Source organism: Curcuma longa, chromosome 6, assembly GCF_044706935.1.
Source record: "Curcuma longa cultivar G26 ecotype Majalengka, Jawa Barat chromosome 6, ITB_CL_G26_1.1, whole genome shotgun sequence".
In the NCBI taxonomy this organism is placed as follows: Eukaryota; Viridiplantae; Streptophyta; class Magnoliopsida; order Zingiberales; family Zingiberaceae; genus Curcuma; species Curcuma longa.
Window position 1 is genome coordinate 5,994,674 of NC_133866.1, and position 18,893 is coordinate 6,013,566.

An 18,893-nucleotide genomic window follows, 5' to 3' on the forward strand; every position below is an offset into this window, starting at 1 on the left:
CCTTTGGATTGTTCATGGTTAAAGTCAACCAGAACATCCCGACGTCCCCCGCCATTTCCTGCCTTCCTCCAACTCTCCGCCCCCCTCCTGCAACTAATTGCTAGTGCAAATTGCGCAATAGTTTGTGTTGTTCTCCATCGCGATCGTGAATTTTAACAAATAAAATAGAATTTTCTGATGAATTATATGATTCATTGTAAGATACACAACCGCAGTATAAAAAAATGGAAGAAGAAAATTTTGCTTTGGGCTACAGAAGGAATCACTAGATGAAGCTGATTAATTTTAATGTCGGCAACGGAGATCCGACGGCGTCCTTGGTAGCAGGCCAGGGTAGCGGCTTCATGGTCAACGGAAGAGGAGTTGTCGCCGCCTCTTCCGCTTGCTTCGTAGCTACGCCGACAGCTGGCGCGGTCAGCAGCCGCGGTTTCTTCGCCGTAGTCAACGCCAGAGGGCTCAGCACCTCCTCCTCTTCCCCCTCCTTCTTCGCCGGCAGAGGCGACAGGTTGAGATCCAACACCAGGTTGTTTACGGAGCTGGCGGCCACCCCGGAGGACGACGCGTCCTTCGCCGCTTTCGCGGCGGCGGCGGCGGCGGCGCTTCCGTTTATGACGCCCTCGTAGTGGCACCTCATGTGGCCGCCCAGCGCCTGCCCCGACCGGAAAGACTTGTGGCACACGGAGCACTCATGCGACCTGGCGCCGGAGGCAGAGCCGCTGGTGGTGGCGGAGGCCGCGTCGTCTCCTCCCGCAGCTGAGGCCCCTGCGGGCTTCCGGTGGCTGGTCTTGTGGCCACCGAGTGCCTGGTAAGAGGGGAACGCCTTGCCGCACACCGAGCACTCGAAAGACTGAGCCCTCGGGGGCCGCGCCGCTGCTTCCACCACAACGTCGCGACGAGCGGCGCCTTCCAGAGGCACCGGAAGCAGAGCAGATCCGCCAGTACCGCCGATGCCGCGGGAGAGCATCATTAGGCAGAGGGCAAGGTACTCCTCCTCAGTGGGCATCCTTAGGTCACCTCCCTCGTCGGAGTGCGAGCTGTGGGAAGTGCGGGGTCGCTTGGACCGCTTCTTCTTGGCCCAAGACTCCACCTGGGATTGGTAAGCCGACGGCGGCGACGACGGCCTCTCTTCTTGGATCACTCCATCGATTGCCATGGCAGACCTCGATCTTGTGGAAAAGATCAGTAGAAAGAGAACGATGAAGAGCAAGACGACGATGTGGAGGAGCATATATAGAGAAGCCGAGGCGGAGAACAAAAGCAACCGTGATTAACACCCTTGTTTCGTACCTGCGTTGTGATTGGCGGTTAAGTGGGCCATCCAACCTCGACGCAGTTTGACCCGCAAGTGTGGTTGAGATAAGCTTCCACGGTGTTTCTGGTGCAACTGACGTCAGAGAGGACGCCACGACGGAGTCACTCGAAGTGCCCGCAGTGGAGACGAAACGGGCCCCGCCGTCGGGTCCACAGCTGCACCAACAAGGTCGCCGATAGCGTTTTGGGTTAACGACGGCAAGAAGGCACTGGCGCCTGGGAATCGAGGCACGTGTTTCGCGTTTGCCTTCCTTACGCGGATACACGGCTTCTGAGTAGGAGACTTGGGCAGCTCGCAGCGTGATTTGACGCGGCCAACTGGCGATTCTTCGTGGTCTACGGACCGCGCACGCTGTTCCAGACATTTCATACATCCGCTAGAAGGAAGACTAGACCAGGGCGCCAGACCAATTCTTGCAACTTAAACCGGTCTACTGTACATAACAGTTCGGGTCCGGTTCAGTCGGGTTGATGTTAGCCACGATGTTAGTCAGTAAGCTCATGTTTAATAGGTTATTTAAATATCTATAATATACATTTAAAAATAAATATAGTGCATATATAATTAGTCTTTTATGGGCATAAAATATGCATGAAAATAGAGGAAACTAAATTATCAAAAAATCTTATCTAGAAGATGGCCACCAACCTGCCACTATTAAAGATACCTAAGCGTGCCATCATCTAACAAATGACGACGTATCAACTACGACAGTGGACTGGGAACCTACAAGAAGGCCATGGATCACTTCACCTTTCACGTGTTCTAGTTTTTAACAGGTTGCATGCATGCGTTCTTATCAACTTTGATTTCCTCTATAAATTTTGGGCGAATTAAGAAAGAGAAAAAGAAGAAGTTTCGGATTCGATGGAAGGGCTCATACCGTTGGTGATACGAGCGATCAAGCGGAGCCGGGTTCGGAGCTCTGATAGCGGCCTCCTTCGATCCGCATCGTGCGCCGCCGAGCGGTCGCCGCTGCTGATGCCGCCGGCGCCGGCGGAGGAGCAGTGGGAGCCACCGCAGCATGAGCCGTCACCCTCGAGGCACCGCAGGGCGCTTTCCGAGCTCCTTCCTCCAGCTCCGCCGCCTCCCTCGGACTTCCCTCCCTCAGCCAGGTTAATTCCCCAGCCATCGCGGCGGAGCCTTCGTCGTCTCCGGGGCAACTCGTGTCGCCGATGAGTCAGGCAAGTAATTCAAGTGTAAGAATAGTTTGATTTGAAGGGCAAAAAGTGGTGCATCAGCTTTACAAAATTTGGCTAAGCTGATTTCCATTGGTATCTTCCTAAGAAAATAAAAATGAAACGAACAAGAGCATTGCTATAGTAATAACAAACTTCAAGGCCTTTATTCCTCAGGAATACATAAATTGGAACCTCGAAGGAGGGCAGTGCAAACATTATTCGAGTGCTGCAGTGCTTATCAAGGATATAAACAGTCAAATGCACACAAAATTATTCGTAGATACATTGACTACTTGCACTCTGTTAAAATTTTATGCTACGCCCTGATCCATTCTTCGAAATGAAAGGTTAGTGTAGAAGAGATGATTTTGAAGGCCTGCACATGAAAAACCAAAGTATGATGATCATGTTCAAACAGAGGTGCATTTATTTGTGATTTATGATATTTTTAATTGTTAACTTTTTGTACGAGTCATGTTTTAGCTGAGAGTGATCATCTATTCAAAAGGTTTCAAATACTCCAAGCCGTAACAGAATGGCCCCTTTGTTCTGTGTTAGTTTGATCTTCTTTTCGTCATTTTCATAGTTGGTCCTTTCTCATGGAACAATCTAAAGTTACGGCATATCATCATAACCAGAATGCTACTGACATGGTATCGTAAGTATTTCGTGTTACTTTTCGGAAAATTCCAGGTGCACCTATAGAAAATTTCAATGGCAAAATGGAAGAGCAAAGTTTCTAAACCCAGGGAAATAAAAGTGCCAAATTGAAAGGTATTGTGAAATTAGGTAGGGTGTGTGTTCATAGTGGAGGATGCAAATGAAGGTTTCAACCATTTAGTTGGAGAATATATGGGGACTAAGAAGAGGTCAAAGTAGCTTTTCAGGAACAAGTTAGAGGGGGAGATCCATCTACACTAAAGGAGATTCAAAGTTAACATTCTAAGATAAGTCTGAATTCTTCTTTCTTTTTCATGGAAGTTAATAACCCAAATGCTAGAGAGGTTAGTTAGATAAAGAGATTGATAATGGTAAACAAGGTCAGACTAGTAAAAGTAGCAATCTCACCAAAGGTAAGGAACAAGATGATAATGACCATCAAGAACTGAAACCTTGATAATCCTCATGCTCCATGCAGTCAATACTGATTTATCATAGTTGTTACCATGTTTTTCTTCACCAATGTTGATATTTGTTTTAGATACCAATGAACTGGGCACTTCTCAAAAAATTTTAACTACAAAAGCTTTACTATATATCATATACCTTAGATATACCTAAATTTTGAAGAACCTTCTTACAATAACTTCAAGTTTACTTGAAAATTCTTGTGACTAAACATAGATTTGCAAAAACAATGAAGGAATTCATCAAACAATGCCATGAAAAACAGTAATGAGAACAGGAAAAATGGAATGATGATGCAATCTTATTAGTCCTATCACATATCATAGCTTCTTCTGAAACAAGGATTGCTTGCCACCAACATGATATTCTGTATAATCAATTAATCTTGAATCATGTTACTTTACTGATATAGATTCTTGAAGCAACAGGAAACAGATATATTAGTTCTAACGTCATGCTGATGTATAAACTAAGAACAAATAAGAACTTACAGCATCCACTCTGAGAATCCACAAGAATTTACAAGTCATCCCATCTGCCACTGCAACCATGACAAGAGAACCCAATTTCAGTTAAGCAAAATATTCTAAAGAAAGAGAAATCAGGCCATCGACGCACGAAATGCAAACCAAAATACCTTGAGGACCGGTTCCCCTTTGCTCGAATCGCTGGATTGCTTTGCTGCTGCTGCCATCTGTGCTTTCGCTGCTCTTCCGGCCGCCGATTTCTCAAACTGTTCCTGCCTGCAGTTTACCTCCATGTTACTCCTGATCGAATCTAGAAACGCCATAGCAAAAATCCGGAAGAAGACGATTCAAAAAATGAAAAAGTAAGATCGCATCGGGTCAAGTCAAACAGGTAAGATCCTAATTCGCATCGGGCAATTAGAGATCGTTCGTCCTAGAGACCGATAAAGAGAAGAAAGGATATCAAATTGAAGGAAAGGGGAGAAAGGAATGGGGATCGAGGGATTTGCCTCCTCTGAGCTGCCTCGCCGGCTTTGGCGCGGGCGTCCTGGGACTCGGCGAGCTCAGCCGCCCGCCTCTCGGCCTTGGAAGGCCCGAAGCACGAGCACAAGGCCATGGTCGGTCGCCGCCTCTACGTCGACGTCGCTGCCGTAGAGTATTTTGCGATTGCAGGGAGCTCGAGGTCAGGGATCGTCAAAATGCAGCCATTTCACATGGACCCCAAACCGCCCTGCGTTTTGATTGGTTCAAAACTGGTATAAAGTTGGGTTGCGATTCTTATGCCAACTAATATTCCGGCATTATTCTAATTAAAACTAAAATGGAAATTGTCGTGGATAATTACCGCCATGCCAATTTTATGATTAAAAAATTTCATTCATTATTTTCATAAAATACCTTTTATAATTTTACAATTATGCATTTGAACATGTATTTAACCTATTTAAATAATTAAATGATACGGCAAAATACATTACTGAAAGAAATTAAAATTTATTTATTTGTAAAATAAATTAAGGGGCGTTACACATATTAAATAGAAGATTAAAAAAGTGATCTTTTATTTTATTACTAAATTTTATTTTAGTCATATTATTATTATTATTATTATTATTATTATAATCGTGATCACGCCAACTCGCCGGTGAGGAAATCCAAGCTCGCGAAGGCCGACAAGTGATCGTGATCGAATGGGTGGCCGTAGGGGACTCCGCCGGCGAACGTCGTCGCCTCCTGCCACACCGTGTTCTGCGTCGTCCTGCTCCCCGGCAGCTCCACGGACGCGTAGATGGTGTAGTACCCGCCGGCGCTGGAGTACTCGGCCTCCCTGCTGTACACCGCGAAGGTCAGCTCCTCGTCCCTGATGTCGCTCGGCGTGACGTCGTAGGTGAGGAGCTGGGTGGTGATCACGGTGGCGGCGCCGGTGGCGGAGTCCGGGAAGGCGAGGAAGGCGTTGGCGCCGACCATGCCGCTGGCCGGTGGGGTTGATGGCCCACGCCACCCATCCGGCGGCGCTTTGCGGCGCGCGGTAGGCGACGTCGAGGGTGCCGTTCGAAGGGTGGTAGTTCCAGAACAGAGTGCCGTTGAGGTAGGGAAGCCGAGCGCAGGAGTCGTAGCTCCGGCCGCCGGAGAACGAAGCTCGTCGTCGCCGCAGCTGCCCTGAGCTTCCGATTGCCGCTGCAAGCAGAGCAAAACAAAGAGGAAGACGACTGTGAGCTTCATGCTGGCCGATCGATCAAGCTCCGAGTCGATCAACTGTAGCGAATCGATCGACGCACTGCTTGTTTATAACGATCGCATCAGCGAAAGCTTGCAGAAGAATCTTGTAAAAGCGAAATCTTCTCCATCTTTTTTTTACTTCCTAACAATCGATTATTTCTGGTGATTAGAGCTGCAGATTGACAACGCGATGATTTTAAAAATGCATGGAGTGCAGCTTCATTGACCCGCAATCCATATCGCGATTCCTCCTATTTCTGAAGCACATGAGTGGCACCATCTCCTAAGCTCCTACCTAGCCTCATGATGCACGTGTCATAGATCTCCTTCTCGGATAGGGGTCAAAAGTGAAACGAAGATGAAAGTTCGTGTTAATCTATCAAGCTGAGTCAACATGAACTCAAGAGAAATGATCTCCACAAGGATGAGATAATTATCACCTCCGATTTGGATTGTACTTTTGAGCTCAGCATGGGCTCAATCTTGGACTTTACTTGGGTCACTAAAGCCGTCTCAATATCAACCGTCTCATCTCAGCCGTCTTAGTCTCAGTCATTTGGGTTTCGATCGTCTTAGTCTTGGTCATCTCAATTTCGAATCCTATCTCGGCCACTCTACCTCAGCTACTACTTAATTTGTCTTGGCCATCTCGACCATCTCAACTTCGGAAATCCTCTCAGCTACTCTGTCTCGATCATCTCAGCCTCGGACTGTATCTCAGCCACTCTACCTCAGCTACTCTGTCTTCAACCATCTCAGTCTCAGACTCTATTTCGACCATCTCGATCTCGGGAATCTTCTCAGCTACTCTATCTCGACCATCTCGGTCTCGGAAATCTTCTCAGCTACTCTGTCTCGACCGTCTCGGGAATCTTCTCGAGTCTCACTGAATCCTCTTGAATCTACTTGGCTATAGTGATCTAAGCATCTCAGTCTCAATCATCCCAGTCTTGACCATCTCAGTCTCAATCATCTTATCTCAGTCATCTCATCTTTGTCACACCACCTCAACTAATTGGCTCTATCCTGTGAACCACTATCTTATATAGACCTAATAAAGAGAAACATGAATATTCTCATGGACACGCGGCGGCCTAAGAATAACAGGCGGTTACAAGGTTGTCAGACTTGGTTCCCTTGAATATCCTTTTTTTGCATATAAGGCCAAAAAGAAAATAGTTGTCGAATCTGGCCCCCTCGTAATTAAGTTTCTATAATGGCGTCATTTCGTCCGATGTGGAGATGCCCTTAAGCAGGTTATAAAAAGCCTGATACGCAGCCTTATTCCCAGTTTGACTCTAAAAACTCTTCTAGCATCATCTTTCTTTTTTATCTACATTTCATCTATTCTGTAGAACCCTAATTTGAACATCGGTGTGGTTTGCCAGGACTCTCTGACACCAGTCTAGCCTCTTTCTAAAGTGTTTTTTAGGTTCTTATCGTCTTTCTCATCGAGCTCATCTAAAAAGATCATACACGCCGGATTATTCCTTGATTGATGACTTAACCTTCTGTAGTATTTGATGGAAACACCTTAATTTCCAGCTAAAAGAGGATTTAAATCTGACACTTTGATGATGTCCTCAGAGTCCTCACCATTGTCGATGTTAAGTTTTCATAGGAATATTTCATAGGAATATTTAGACGCTTAGTTAGTTGATTGCATGGAAGTTTAGATATTTGCCATTCTTTTACTACATCTAAATGAAATAATTTTTTGGTTAGATTTTGATCCCAAAATTGGATAAAACTTTATTTCTTTCCCTAAAAGGCAAATATCTAAACTTCCATGCAATCAACTAACTAATAAAGGCTCAACTTATTGTAGCCAATCGTAAATCTGAAGATGTAAACTATTGTTGGCCCTTGTGATGGCCAAAAATATTTTTTAATTAATGTTTTCTGATCCCTTGTGTTATTAATTATATTGTAAGAATCACATGATATATATTTGTATATAAACAATGCTTGATGTTACCAAAAAGATCATGCACTGAATTATCTCATATTTGTTTTATTTTTAAATGGTCATTTTATATTAGCTAGGATGAGATTCAAGCGAAAATTGAGGGGTGATGATAGGGACAGATTCAAAAATTAGAATTTGGATGGATTTGAATTTAATGTACTATATTATATATTATTATAAAAATATATAATAAATTATATATATAATAAAAAATATTACATTACATTATATTGTTCAATCAAATAATTATAAGGATGAAATAAAAAAATACTAAAAGTCTTATTTCTTTTTTGACGGGCTCGATTAACTCCGATAATAAAAAAAAGTAAAATAATTATAAGAAAGGAAGGACTAAGATTATTGTCCGTCCATTGATAAATAATAAAAGGAAGAGAAGAATGAGAGTGGTTGCTCTTATCAAGATTGGCCTAACGTAGCTCTGTCCCTGTATTGATTCATTATGACATTGTATAATTATAATGAAAGTAATAACGATACATCGAACTAAATCAATGATGTATGTACAGAATCTAGTTATCATTGTTTATAAGGGTACAATTGAAAAAAAAAATTGAATGCAATGGTAATCGCAGGGCTAACCTGAATTGAGAGTCAATGTTATTACATCTTACTTATAGTTGACCAAAGTTCCTATAAGCACAGTGAAGTCTTCTACAGGAATGGGCGACTATCAAAGTTCCTCGTCTTAATGGGGTCAACCAAATCCTCAAGATGCCCAAATGGGTGTTGACTTTCTCCTTTTATACCATGGCTCATCCTTAGGGACAATCCACTTGGAGTTCATAATTCGTTAACAACCTATTAATATTAATGAAACGAGTTATTGGATCTACACATTAAATCTACATCCAATAACCTAGACTACCCTTCATATATCAAATATTAGATCAGTTACATTTTCTTAATCTCAAATTCATGGTGTGGACATTTATATGCAAGCTAAATTTATCACCTTTTGACATAGATGTGTCGCCAGGAGCACAATTCTATATATCATACCAAATGAGCATCTTTTCTATATAGGTCTTTTGTGAAAGTTCAAGTATGCACCTTGAATGATCATGAGTAATTTGTATGTCTAAGACAGAGGATGTATAACCAATATCCTTCATTTCAAATTCACTTGATAGAAATGACTTGATTTCTAGCAGTACACTTTTATCATTATTTGCCATTAATATATTGTCCACATACAAAACAAGTATGATAATCTTTCAGCATCAATTGGTAGTCGACTCCAATGGCAACTTTGCATAGTTATACTTATGTGAGTTGCACCCGTATCTATCCACCAAGTATTATTAAGCACAGTAGTTAGGTTGACTTCTGAACTAACAAAGTTGAGAAGTTTATCTTTTTTGACACGCTAGTTGACGATTTGGGGTAATCCTCCTTCAAATGACTTTTCTTTTTTATAAAAGTAACAAGTTCGGTCCGTATCTTATTGCATTTGCATCATATGCCTTGAAGTTCCAATCACTGTAAGTTGTTTACCTTTACTTTTACTGATATCTCCTTTTTCTTTTTTTTTGTTCAAATACTGAAATGAGGATGCAAAATTAGCACTATGAGATGTGTTGTACCTCAATCTCTCTTCCTCCTATACATGCTGAGCTATGAACTCATTTAGTATCCATTTCTTTTTTTGAATGTTGTAACTTATCCTAAAAATGAGTGAATTATGTAGACAAAGAGATCAACACTAGGTTCACAAGGATGTTTTCAGATATTTCTAATTTTACTGTCCTAAGCTTTGTAACTAAATTCGACATCTCTATGATGTACATTCTTATACTGCCCTCCCATTCTATCGCATGAACACCAACTTCGTAAAAAGTGTGGTAGTTTCAACCTTTTCGTTTAAGGTAAATCAATCTGCTAACTCCTTAATGAAGGTTTCGACATCTTATTCTCGGTGATCGAACCCCTAATGATTTCCAAAATTGACATCTTAATGATCATAAGACTCATGCAATTCGATTCGCTATTCCAAATGGAATTGAATGAAACAATGATATATAGTACCAAATCATCAAAAATAATTCTTAGGCCTTAAATAGACGGTCAAACAGATCAACCTATAGCGGGGCGGACCAACCCGTCAAAAACCTATCATATTCCGGTGCGGGGCGGGCCGACCCACCAACTTGACGGGTTGAAAAATTTCCAACCCAATCCAACTTAAAGCGGGTTGCGGATTAAGCGGACTAACCCACGGGTCTATAAAAAAAATATTAGAAAATATTAAATTTTTTAAATTTGGATTGTAGTTTAAAAGTTTAAACAGGTCAAGTTAAAATTTTTTAAGTTTAGATTACGGGTTAGACGAGTCAAGCCCACTAATTCATTGAATTTTCTCCTTTAATTTTAAATTTTAAAGAAAAAAATAAAAATTTTCAATTCGCAGGCCAACCCATGCGAGTCGCGAGCTTAGGCGGGTCAACCCACTTGAACCTACCTTAAAATGGATTGATAAAATTTTAACCCAACCCATTTAAATTGTTCGGTAGGGCGGACCAACCTGACGGACCTAACTCAAATTGACGACCCTAAGCTTAAAGACAATGATAAGCTAATCCTAAGTTTTAATATCAATTGAAAGCAATAGTGATACATCGAATTAAATCAATAATGTATCTACAAAATCTAATATTGCGTCTTACTTATCATTGATCTTAAAGGACCAATACAGTTTTATAAAAAATCAGGGTGCCATCAATCGATGAAAGTTGAAATTGATTTCAAAATCAAAATCTACATTTCGTGTAGATAGATCTAGCCTATTAATTTACTGAAAATCAAAATCTACATTTCGTGTAGATAGATCTAGCCTATTAATTTACTCAAAATCGAAATCTACATTTCGTGTAATGCTAGCCTATTAATTTACTCAAAATCGAGTAAGAGTGAATGAGAAATTAATTGTTCAAAGTTTGCAAAAATAGTATTAATTGTTAATTAATGTTATAGAAGGAAGTGTATGGGGAATAATCTCACATCAGTAAATTCCATGAGTTTCCCTTCTTTATTTATGTTGCTGTGTTAATGGAGTTAATACAAAAATCCATGTATCATCATGCCCTCCACGCGCGCATACACGCGCAATGGACGCTTTGTTTGCGTACTTTGCATACACGCGCACGCACAAAGGGTGCTTTGTTGGCGCACTTTGCACTTCGCATGTATGCATCGTCGCGAGAAACATTGAGGAGGGTGATGTGTCAGGTTCACATGTGACGTGACATATATGGCATTCGGGTAGGTAGGGAGAGATGACTGGATTGTTGACTGGGAGAACGGATGACAACTGTTGGATCAAAGAGGTGTGATGGATCACATGTGACACGATCTGGAATGTTGGATCACAAAAAGTCGTAATCTGACCATTGGTAATGAGACTTAATCTGAAGAGTCAGATCGAATGTATCTTTGGATCCAGATCTGACAAAAGGGGATCTGAAGGGTTACAACTCTCCAAATCTGACGAATGAGATTAAAAGGCGATCTAAAGGATATTCTACCTCTTCACTTGGGAGACGAATTGCTATTATCCGTAAGCACAGAGCAATATCGTTTTACGGAAATAGTGTTGAATACTAGCCTTAACAATTTGATATCAGTTTGCATTCTCCTGTCATCCACTGACAAACATGAAGTAAACATGAAGTTCCTGCAAGTTCAGTGTGTTGGATTTAATTTCTTAATTATGGGCTTAATTGTAATTTGTATATGCGAATACGAATCGAACCCATTTAAGTGATCAAATTAAGGTTTATCGGGTTTCAGATTATTGATGTGAATTAAAATATGTAGAACCCGTTAGTCCGTTCCGATATTATTATGGATTAAATTTATTATTATTTTATTAATCCATTTTGGTATTATCGGATAGGGATTAAATATAGAAAATAAGTTAATCTGTTCCGTTATTATCTATGGGCTGATAACGGTTCAAATCTCTATATAAGGGTTTGGTCCCCGAGGGTTTAGGAAATCATGTGACATCGCCTTCGTTCCCCATTGACGAAGGTGTTACGGCGCCGTCACCCTATTCCCCTTGGAAGACCTCCCTCTAGCTTCCGCTTTGTTTTCTTCCACAGGGATCAAACACAAGGAGTTGCAGGACAAGGACATGGCCCTACAAACAGGTTCCTTGTCATTATGTTTTATGTTTTACATATTAAACTATGAAATTGATAGAAACTAGATCCTTAATTTGTATTTCCTATTTAAAGTTCTTATCCAGTTTTATAAAACTTATGCGGCTTAGGACATATAAAATTCCAGCACAGTGGACTCTTCTACAAGAATGGACAACAACCAAAGTTCCTCGTCTCAATGGAGAAGAAAAGTGAGGATCATCCACTTAGGGTGCGTTTGGTTGAGGGTCATCCATGATTACCTTGGTTATGTGATTACTTGGTAATCACATAACCAAGGTTATAAGGAATAAAACATAACCTAATGTTGTTTGGTTTAATCCTAAGTAATGAGACAAAACCTTGTTTGTTTGAAGGTTTTAATATATTACTTACTTTTATATTTACTATATTACCCCTAATTCAATTATAATCATTTTTTACAATTAAATTAATTTGATATTTAATTATTTTTAAAATTAAATTAAATTATTAATTATAATATTAATAATATAATATATATATATATATATTATAATTAAATTATTTGTCAAACTTATACTATTTGCATTTTTAATTACAATTATTATTTTTATAATTAAGTATAATTATATAATTAAATTATATATATCTAATGATTATTATTTTTATTTTTGTTAAAAAAATTATATATACTATTTGCATTTTGTTAAAAAAAATGACGGACGAATTATATATATCTAATGATTATTATTTCTATCGGTGGTGATTTCCCTGATCGGCGAAACCACTCCTCTTCCTTCGGTTTCGAGTGCGGATTCGAGAACCAAAGCAGAAGAAACCCATTCCGATCAAATAGCCGTAGAAAAAAGGTGGACAGCATGATTGCAGCCACAAGTTTCCTCCTTTCGATCGCCAGAGCCTTCAAAATCATCATCACAATCAAAAGAAACTCGATCCTTCTACTCACCGTCACGAAAAAAGAGAGAGGCGATGGAGAGCTCGAATCTGCCTCCAGAACGGGGGATTGGAACCAGGTCGAGGACTAACATTGAACGGAGGAGCTGAGATGGAAGAGGATGCGAAAGCGGAGGAGGAGGAGGAGGCGAAGGTAGCGGAAGCGCCGGATTCGAACCCAAGTGGCGGCGGCTTCTTCATCCGCGAGGGCTTCTTCCTCCGCGACGGCTTCTTCCTCCGCGGCGGCTTCTTCCTCCGCGAGGGCCTGGGTGACCTTCCACAGTGCCTACGACTTCGAATACCTGATCAAGATCCTCATCCGGCGGAAGCTACCGAGGAATCTTCGCTCGCGATCAGAGACCGGAGAGAGAGGGTTTCGCTCGCGATCGAGGACGGGAGAGGAGGGGTTCGCTGTTTCCGTAAGTCGACGGATTGGAGGTGTAATTTTGTAAACAAAATTATCTTAATCCCGGAATCGTCGATTATCTAAGTTTTCCTTGGTTTTCCAATTCTGGATTGGATGCCCAGACGTAAGCTGATGTGTCGGGAATAAAACATTTCTTTGGAATCGGTGATTACCTAAACCAAACAAGGTTTTGAATGATAACTTTATATGGATAACCAAGGTAATCACAGATTACCCTTAATCAAACGCACCCTTAAAACTCATAATCCATTAACAATCTATTAATGTTAATAAATCAAATTAAATTCACATCCAATAATAGAAATCTCCTTCATGCATCAAATATTATATTATTCAATTAAGATTTAATCTTAATGATAACTATCGTGTCTTATTAATCCAAGTATAGGCTCAAGATTTTTGAATAAAATTATAAGATTATAAAGGCTGTAACTAAATTCTAATTTTAAGGACAAATATTAAGCTATTTCTATATGATTTTGATGACAAATTATCACTAAAAATATTGATTGAATTCACTTGGAAAGCTTAGAGTGACTATATTTCGATTCTCTAGAACAATTAAGCTAATCTAGTTTAATGATTTTGTCGATTGGCTAAGCTAACCTGATTGATATTGTATTTTGGATTAATTGAAAGATGATAGCTTTAGATCGACTAGATAACCATATTAGTGGATTAATTAGATTCGATTTCTTTGGTATGATCAACCCAGTTCAACCAATTTAAATTGAGTCAATTTCAGTTACGTAAAGTCGATATGAACAATTAATCTAATTTGCTAATTAGTTTATTAATCAAATTACTTAGATACCATCATCAACAAATGAAAGAAACTAGAGGTATCAACGTGCAAGGTTCTTCAAGCTTAGATTTAATTGATTAAGCTTAATTAATATCACCTAACCCTCATCGAGTTGTTGTGTTTGTGCCAGTTTAATAAACATTTAATCCGGTCAATAATTTATAATATATTATATTTAAAATAGAACTTTTAAAATATTTAAAATTTAAAAGATATATAGTAAAGTTGCTTAAAGCATAAGAAATGATTACCTCATCTTAACAACTTTTAGCTAGCTAGGTATGAACGCATGTGTTTAATAATTATTATATGATAACTCGATAGATCGCACCAACATATTAAAAATTATAAAGCGAAATCTATGAATAAGATAGGCAGCTTTGCTCTCTCGAATGAATTGACATGGAACCACAAAGATGAAGTGAATATGAATAATTCGGTTCATAAAGGGACATGTTAAAAAAAGGTGATACCAATGTGTTAGGCGCACGCTCCACCCTTTCCCATCTAGCTAGCTTAATTCATGATGGGACATGTTGTGTCACAGTGTCGGATAGAAATGACAATGAGTCAGATTTAAATCGAAGTCTATATCCTCTTTTCTCATCCTCACTGTATATTCAATTTTCATCCTTATCTTTGTACCTATCAGAAAGAAAGGATTAGATATCCTCTATATTAATAATTTTTTTTTCATTATATCAAATTATCATTATTTAATAAAATTATATTAAAATTAATATCATATCTAAAAAAATATATAATTTAATAAAAACATATCCATATTCAAAAAAATCTTCATATCCAATTACTCAATTATTTATAATTGGTTAAAAAAATTTTCTATACTTTTCTTCATCCATTCAAGTCGGATATCGAATGCTCCATCAAATTTGGAGGAAATTATCATCGTTAGTGTTAGACCACGAGCCGTCAAACACGCATAATAATGATTAATTCGAGTCAGCTATGTTAACTAGATATTCAATTAATCATATATGTATACATGTATGAATGTTAGTTGGAGAATTTTATTTTTGCAACCCACTAGCCAGGTCAAGAACGTGTGAACTAATTGTAGAACATTACTTTGTTTTTTTTTCCATGTGCCAAACAAAAATGAAGGAAGTCAATCTTCAACAAATGATAGAATACAGTAGTTTGAACAAAGACATAATAAAGTAAGACTCGCGTTACCTCCTCGCTTTGCGGTTTGGGGAAGTTGAACCACTCAACTAACAACTACCGGAAAATTAGGGTAAAGACTACCCCTTCTACAAAAAGGTGGATCCGTACCCCCAAATCCACGATCATCTGTGAGGAGGTAAATTGCATCCTTTTTTATTTAGGGTTTATCATATGTAATGTCCTTTTTTATTTTCTAAAGAATGATGAGAAATTCTTTTGGCCCAACGGATCATCTGTAAAGAGGTAAATTGAAAAACTGCAGTTGAGGTATTATCTCAACTTCGTCGAGATTCAATCCTTATCCACTTCAACAATTCTACTCTATCGCAACCAACTCAACTATGTCTCAGAGGAACAAATAATCAATCTAATTTTATATAAATTTGTTTATTGATCACCTGAATAAATCAAAAAATATAGATTTTAAATCTACAGATTTGAACTCTTGTTATCTAAAAAAATCCATCTCACTTTTCACTATCGCATCACATATTTGAAATTTATATATATATTTATATATACTGTGTGTCTTTTTATGTGATCATTTTTAAGTGTCCGGAATAGAAATATTTATTTTTTTCATGAATAATTAAATTTTTTTATTTTAAAAATTTTTATATGCTTAATATTATATATCCAATATTTAAATTTTTAAAAAAATCTTAAATAATTTTGGGAGTTGTCAAAGTTAAAATGATCGCTTTACCTATTTACTAGATTTGTAAATTAAAATACATAAATAATTTTTAAAAATTATAATGAGAAGTAAAAAAAAATAAAAAGTAGGTAACGCGGAATTAAAATCGTCGCATAATTTTATGGGGCGGCTGTGGCATTGCAGTCACGATGGTTCATTCAACGAGGTAGGTTTTGAATATAAAAAAAAGTAGTTGGCAGAGAAGACGAGAGCAGTTGACAGAGACAGCCGCGTGGGAAAGGAAGACGAAGCCACGCCGGCCGGAACAAACAATCTTCCTTGACCAATTCGACAATTCCTTCTCGTTCACATCCTCTTTATATCCTCCTCCTCGATCCCCGACCACAGGAACTTAAGCTTTGCACGATCTCCAGCCATGACCATGAAGCTCGCCGCCCTCCTCGTCCTCTGTTTCCTCTGCTCGCTGCAGCAGCGGTCCGGCGCCCAGAGCTGCAACGATGTGGACTTCTCGAGCTACGGGGCCTGCAACGCCCTCCCCGTCCTCAACTCCGTGCTCCACTATACCTACCACCCGTCCAACGGCACCGTCGACATCGCGTACCGCGCGCAGCAGTCCTCCAGCGGGTGGGTCGCCTGGGCCATCAACCCCGACTCGCAAGGCATGAGCGGCGCCAACGCGTTCCTTGCCTTCCACTCCGGCGGATCCCCCACGCTCTACACCACCATGTTCAACAACACAAGCGTCACGCCGTCGGACGTCACCGACGGGAGCCTCACCTTCACGGTGCACAACCGGAGTGTGGGGTACTCCTCCGCTGGCGGGTACTACACCATCTACGCCTCGCTGGATCTCCCTGGGAACCGGACGTCGCAGAGCACGGTGTGGCAGTCGTCCACTATGTTCAACGGCGGCGTGCCGTTCAACCACCCGTATTCGAGCGACCACCTCAGCTCGACGTCGTCGGTGAATTTTCTATCCGGCCAGTCGACTTCCGCAGGAGGGATACCGAGGCTCCACCGGAAGAACGTACGTCTTCAATTTCAACATGCTCTGTTTTTCCCCTTCTTTCTCATTTTGCGATGCAGATCTTTCGCTATTCTTCTTCTTCTTGTTTTCCCCTTTTCTTTTTTGTGTCATGGATCTTGTCCCTGAACTGTGCTTCATGCTGATTCCCATCAGACTCACGGCGTGGTGAATGCGATCAGCTGGGGAATTCTCCTCCCCATCGGAGCCATCATAGCGAGGTACGTGAAGGTGTTCAAGTCCGCCGATCCCGCTTGGTTCTACCTCCACGTCGCCTGCCAGTGCTCCGGCTACATCATCGGCCTCTCCGGTTGGATTCTCGGCCTCCAGCTCGGCAGCGACTCCAAGGGAATCACATACCACAAGCACCGGAACCTCGGCATCGCCATCTTCGCCCTCGCCACCTTGCAGGTAACAACCAAATCCACAAACCCTCCCCCTCCACGGTCTGCTCCCTTATGAACTCTCACCGACCAAGAGCTTCCTCAGGTGTTCGCCTTGTTCCTGAGACCGAACAAGGATCACAAGTACAGACTCTTCTGGAACATCTACCACTACGCGATCGGCTACGGCGTCATAATCATGAGCATCGTCAACATCTTCGAGGGCTTCGACATCCTGGACCCCGAGAAGAAGTGGAAGAACGCGTACATCGCCATCATCGCCACCCTCGGCGCCATCGCGCTTGCGCTGGAAGCCGTCACCTGGCCCATCGTCATCACCAGGAGGAGCAGCGACGCCAAGGCTCCCCATGCCGGCCATGGCGAAAACGGCTACGCTTGAAGCCAGAGCTGCATCGATCAGCTGCATGCACGGTGTAGACATACGATAGAGAAAGACGACGACGCGTTCTCCACCATACTTTAGATCTTTAGAGATACAGATACTTTTGGAGATCGTCGTCTGTTGTAGGTCGCTTATTCTTTTTGCAGAGATGGCTTCAGCCATCAGCTATACTTATGCTTGTACACTACATGATTTAGTTCTATTATCATTCTTCTTCTTCCTTTGTTTTCCATGTTTAAGCTTAAGAACACAGATTCAACAGGATGACTGGCATCTCGATCGCCATGTTCTTCCAATACATTTATTGAAGATCAACCAGAACAGCTCGACAATCCCTCTACTAGAGAAGACGTGCTCTACAAATGTTAATTGAGTTTAGCAGCAAAGTTCGAGCCATATGATTCTTCAATTAGACATTAATGGCGTACCTGCTTCGTTATTGGTAGAGCGCCCGTGGTCGCCTCGTGCAACTCGAATGGTGCCCTGCACGCACGTTAGTTGACCTTGCGCGGCCGCGATCGACGACTTCGCACGAGTCCGTAGTTTTTTTTTTCTCCCTTCGGCTTTTTTTTCTTTTTTATTTTCCAATTCTCTTGAGATTTTTTTCTTTTTTTTATCATTTCCAGATTTTTTTTCTACGGTGAATCTCTTTCCTTCTCCGTTCCAGTCTTTAATCTTTCTAAAGTAAACAAGGAGAATCCGATCATATAAAAAAAAGTTTAAATTAAAAAATAAATATTTAATTAATTATGAAAGTATTTTATAATCACGAGGGTAATATTTGAATTGAAATAACAGAGAGAGAGAGAGAATAAAGGAGATTAATCTCTGTTATTTATTCCTTGTAATTTTAAAAAGAGCATGATTGAATATCACCTTCCACTCAATAAAACACTTCGCATCTCCCAAATTTATTATTTATTTTTCATATTTTTGAAATTAAATATCTCTGTTCCGGTTTGAGATCACTTAATCGGATATCTGACTTATATGCTGACAGAGTCATATAGTACCCACGAACGATTTCAAAAAGAAAAACACTAAGATCTCATGTATTACCAAACTATACGGAAAAAAAAAGAGGTGAGAATGGAGATCAGAATTTCTTTAGCTCAGTCGTTTTGATGCTCAAG

The 18,893-nt window shown here is 40.5% G+C and overlaps 2 protein-coding genes and 2 pseudogenes across 2 annotated transcripts; 1 reads left to right on the plus strand and 3 right to left on the minus strand.

The window, feature by feature from the left end:
- Positions 1–160: 160 nt before the first annotated feature.
- Positions 161–1,318, minus strand: LOC141831279 (zinc finger protein ZAT6-like; annotated as a pseudogene).
- Positions 1,319–2,635: 1,317 nt separating this feature from the next.
- LOC141830982 (uncharacterized) lies at positions 2,636–4,817 on the minus strand. Its single transcript, XM_074718434.1, has 4 exons — positions 4,598–4,817; positions 4,259–4,364; positions 4,113–4,162; positions 2,636–2,869 (listed from the first exon to the last, which is right to left on the minus strand). The coding sequence occupies exons 1-3, from the start codon at positions 4,702–4,704 to the stop codon at positions 4,148–4,150; spliced, it is 228 nt and encodes a 75-aa protein (XP_074574535.1). The 5' UTR covers positions 4,705–4,817; the 3' UTR covers positions 2,636–2,869; positions 4,113–4,147.
- A 293-nt stretch (positions 4,818–5,110) lies between these two features.
- Positions 5,111–5,888, minus strand: LOC141831266 (cytochrome b561 and DOMON domain-containing protein At5g48750-like; annotated as a pseudogene).
- A 10,381-nt stretch (positions 5,889–16,269) lies between these two features.
- LOC141831014 (cytochrome b561 and DOMON domain-containing protein At5g47530-like) lies at positions 16,270–17,992 on the plus strand. The gene is made up of 3 exons (XM_074718465.1): positions 16,270–16,977; positions 17,131–17,385; positions 17,464–17,992. The coding sequence occupies exons 1-3, from the start codon at positions 16,366–16,368 to the stop codon at positions 17,755–17,757; spliced, it is 1,161 nt and encodes a 386-aa protein (XP_074574566.1). The 5' UTR covers positions 16,270–16,365; the 3' UTR covers positions 17,758–17,992.
- The last annotated feature ends 901 nt before the right edge of the window (positions 17,993–18,893 follow it).